Here is a 2,910-nt window from a genome sequence, read left to right on the forward strand (position 1 = left end):
ATGTCGGGATATGAGGAACGGCGGCAGGCACGTCGGGACCGAGCCGGAGCATGCGGTGAGACGGGCGGCCAGCCGGCTCTGCGAGCAAACATACATACACACTGCACATACACACACACACACACACACACGAGTTCACGGACACTGGGCGAGAGGACCACACGGCACGACGGCGGAGGGAGAGAAGGAGGACAGGCAGCCCGCCGAGCACGCACGAGTGCACTCGTCCCGACACCCTGGGCATGGGCCGCCCGGTCATGTGGGGAGAGGCTGCCCAAGACCGGGAGCCTAGTGCGCCGGGTGGCGGAGCTGGTAGCGCTGGGGCTGGAGGATCTTCTCGACGATGGTGTCCACCAGGTTGTCGAGGGTGTCCTTGAGAGTGCGCCGCTCGATGTCCACCTGCTCCGGCGCCACGGACGCCGAGGAGGAGATCTCCGAGTAGTACTTGAGCTTGGGCTCGGTGCCGGAGGCCCGGAGAGTGACCACGGCGCCGGCCGGCTCGGCAAAGCGCAGGGTGATCATCATGGCCGAATGGTCCAGCGGCAGGCGCGACTGGTTGCCCGCCTCGGCGGTGTCCACCCCGAGGGACACATCACGGACCGAGGCCACGCGGAAGGGCGTACCCTCGAAGACCGTGTCGAAGGGGGCGCTCCGGCGGGCGCGCTTGGCCGAGGGGGCCACATTCTGTGCGGGAGAATGGACACAGGTGGGGAGTCAGAGGCGAAGGCCGAAGGCCCGTCCAGGGAAGGGAGGGACGAGAGCGGGGGAGAGAGAGAGAGAGAGAGGGGGGGGGGCAAGGAGATGGCGGCAAGGACGACGAGCTGGTACAGCGAGGGGGGGGGGGGAGGGGGGGAGGTGCAGGCGCGTGGCAGAGCAGCACGTACGAACGCCTCCTCCAGGTCGGACTCGGTGGTGACGTAGTCGCCGAGGCGGCGGATCTCCTCGAAAATGCTCTTGGTGGTGGCCGGAGAGGGGCTGAAGAGGTAGCTGTTGCGGTTGACCACCACACCGTAGAGGGACTCCAGGCGGCGGAGCTCCGACAGGAGGGTCTTGCCAGAGGCGTAGAGCTGGTGCACCAGCTCGGCAAAGACAACCGCCGCGCTGATGCCGTCCTTCTCCGGGAGATTGGCGTCCACCATGTAGCCGATGGCCTCCTCATAGGCGAAGAGCACATGGTAGCCGCTGGCCTTGAGCTCGATGGTGCGGTTGCCGAGCCACTTGAAGCCGGTGAGAGTGGTCTGCAAGCCGAGGCAAAGGGGTGTGGGTCAGTGGATGAAAAGAGGGAGGGGAAGGGAGAACGGGAAGAAGGGGGAGGGGGGAGAGGGGGGAGAAGGAGAAGACAAAGAAGACAAAGAGGGCGAAGAAGACAAAGAGGGCGAAGAAGACAAAGAGGGCGAAGAGGACAAAGAGGGCGAAGAGGACAAAGAGGGCGAAGAAGAGAAGGAAACATCAGCGGCAATAGCAGCCACAAGCTCAGGCACGCCCGGCACTTGGGGGAAGTGCGCACCTCTGACAGGAACCCATGATGCAGGGCAACCTTGTGCAGGATGCCCGAAGACACGGCTGTCGTCAGCATGGCCACCGGCTCCTGGTGGAAGGTGCGCGTGGCGTACAGATGAGCCGCCAGCAGGAGGCCGATCTCATTGCCGGTGAGCAGGCGCCAGGCGCCGGGGGCGGCCGGAGCGTCGCCGGCCGCGGCAACCGCCGCAGCGACGGCCGCATTCTCCGGCCCGGCCGGCAGGCGGACCGCCACGCCCAGGCGATCGGCGTCCGGGTCATTGGCCAGGATGACATCGGCCCCGGTGGAGTTGGCCAGGTCGATGGCCATCTGCAGGGTGCCCTTGCCCTCCTCGGGGTTGGGGTACTGCACGGTGGGGAAGTCCGGGTTCGGCTGGGCCTGCTCGGCCACGGAAATGACCGCCGGCAGGAGGGTCCGCTCAAAGGCCATGTCCAGGTAGCGCTGGCCGACGCCATGCAGGGCGGTGTACACGATCCGAGCCTCGGACGTGGGCATCGGCTCGTACGGCAGCTCGAGCGAGCCGCGCCGGCGCAGGTGCGAGCAGCGCACCAAGTTGTCCATGTACGCGTCGATCAGGTGGCCCGGGTCGTGGCACAGGAGCGACGTGCGCCAAATGTCCGAGTCCCAGTGCCGGGGACGCAGGTCGGACAGGATGAACTCGGTGATCTTCTCATCGGCCGGGGCGACGATCTGGGTGCCGATGCTGGAGTACACCTTGTAGCCGTTGTCCTGCTTCGGGTTGTGCGAGGCGGTGATCATGATGCCGGCCGCGGCGCCGAGGTGGCGCACGGCGAAGGGCTTCGTGGCCATCGGGGGGGGGGGGGGGGGGGGGCGGGGGCGGGGAGGATGTTTGTGTTCATGGGTGTAGTGTCAGCAGGCTGGGCACAGGACGAGGCTCGCTATCAAACACCGACCACATACCACCATCGGCGTGTGAACAACGGTGCGGAAGAGGTGGACCGGGATGTTCTCGCGGAGGAAGACACCGGCCGACAGGTGGGCGAACGACAGCGACCCATGGCGGTGGTCGTGGCCAATGACGACACCCATGTCGCGGAGAATCTGCGGCCCATGGATCTTGGACAGGTAGCGCAGGTAGCCCTGGGTGGTCTGGATGATGACCAGGTCGTTGAGGCGCGAGAAGCCAGCGCCGACGGACGCCCGGAGCCCGGCCGTGCCGAAGGACACCCGGGTGGTGAGAAGCTGGTCCAGCTTGGCCCAGTCGCCGGCAGCACGCAGGTCGGCGATCTCGTCGCGAGTGGCAGGGCACTATGCAGCACAGGGGGCGGGGGGGGGAGAAATGATGGCAAGGGGATGGGCGCGTGCATGCGGGCGACCGGGGCACAGTCAGTCGAATGGAAGAAGCGACAGGGGGAGGAACAAGAGGAGGA

General features: G+C 66.6%; 1 protein-coding gene across 1 annotated transcript in view; it reads right to left on the reverse strand.

The window, feature by feature from the left end:
* Nucleotides 1-288: 288 nt before the first annotated feature.
* The window catches only part of H696_00360 (hypothetical protein), a gene marked incomplete at both ends in the record, with an annotated part of 2,711 nt that continues 89 nt past the window's right edge, over nt 289-2,910 (reverse strand). Inside the window, 5 exons of the mRNA XM_009494207.1 lie at nt 289-684; nt 885-1,238; nt 1,508-2,317; nt 2,441-2,788; nt 2,901-2,909. Coding sequence (XP_009492482.1) covers nt 289-684; nt 885-1,238; nt 1,508-2,317; nt 2,441-2,788; nt 2,901-2,909 — 1,917 coding nt within the window. The remainder of the gene's footprint in view (nt 685-884; nt 1,239-1,507; nt 2,318-2,440; nt 2,789-2,900; nt 2,910) is intronic.

Source organism: Fonticula alba (genome assembly GCF_000388065.1).
Source record: "Fonticula alba strain ATCC 38817 unplaced genomic scaffold supercont2.1, whole genome shotgun sequence".
Lineage (NCBI taxonomy): Eukaryota > Rotosphaerida > Fonticulaceae > Fonticula > Fonticula alba.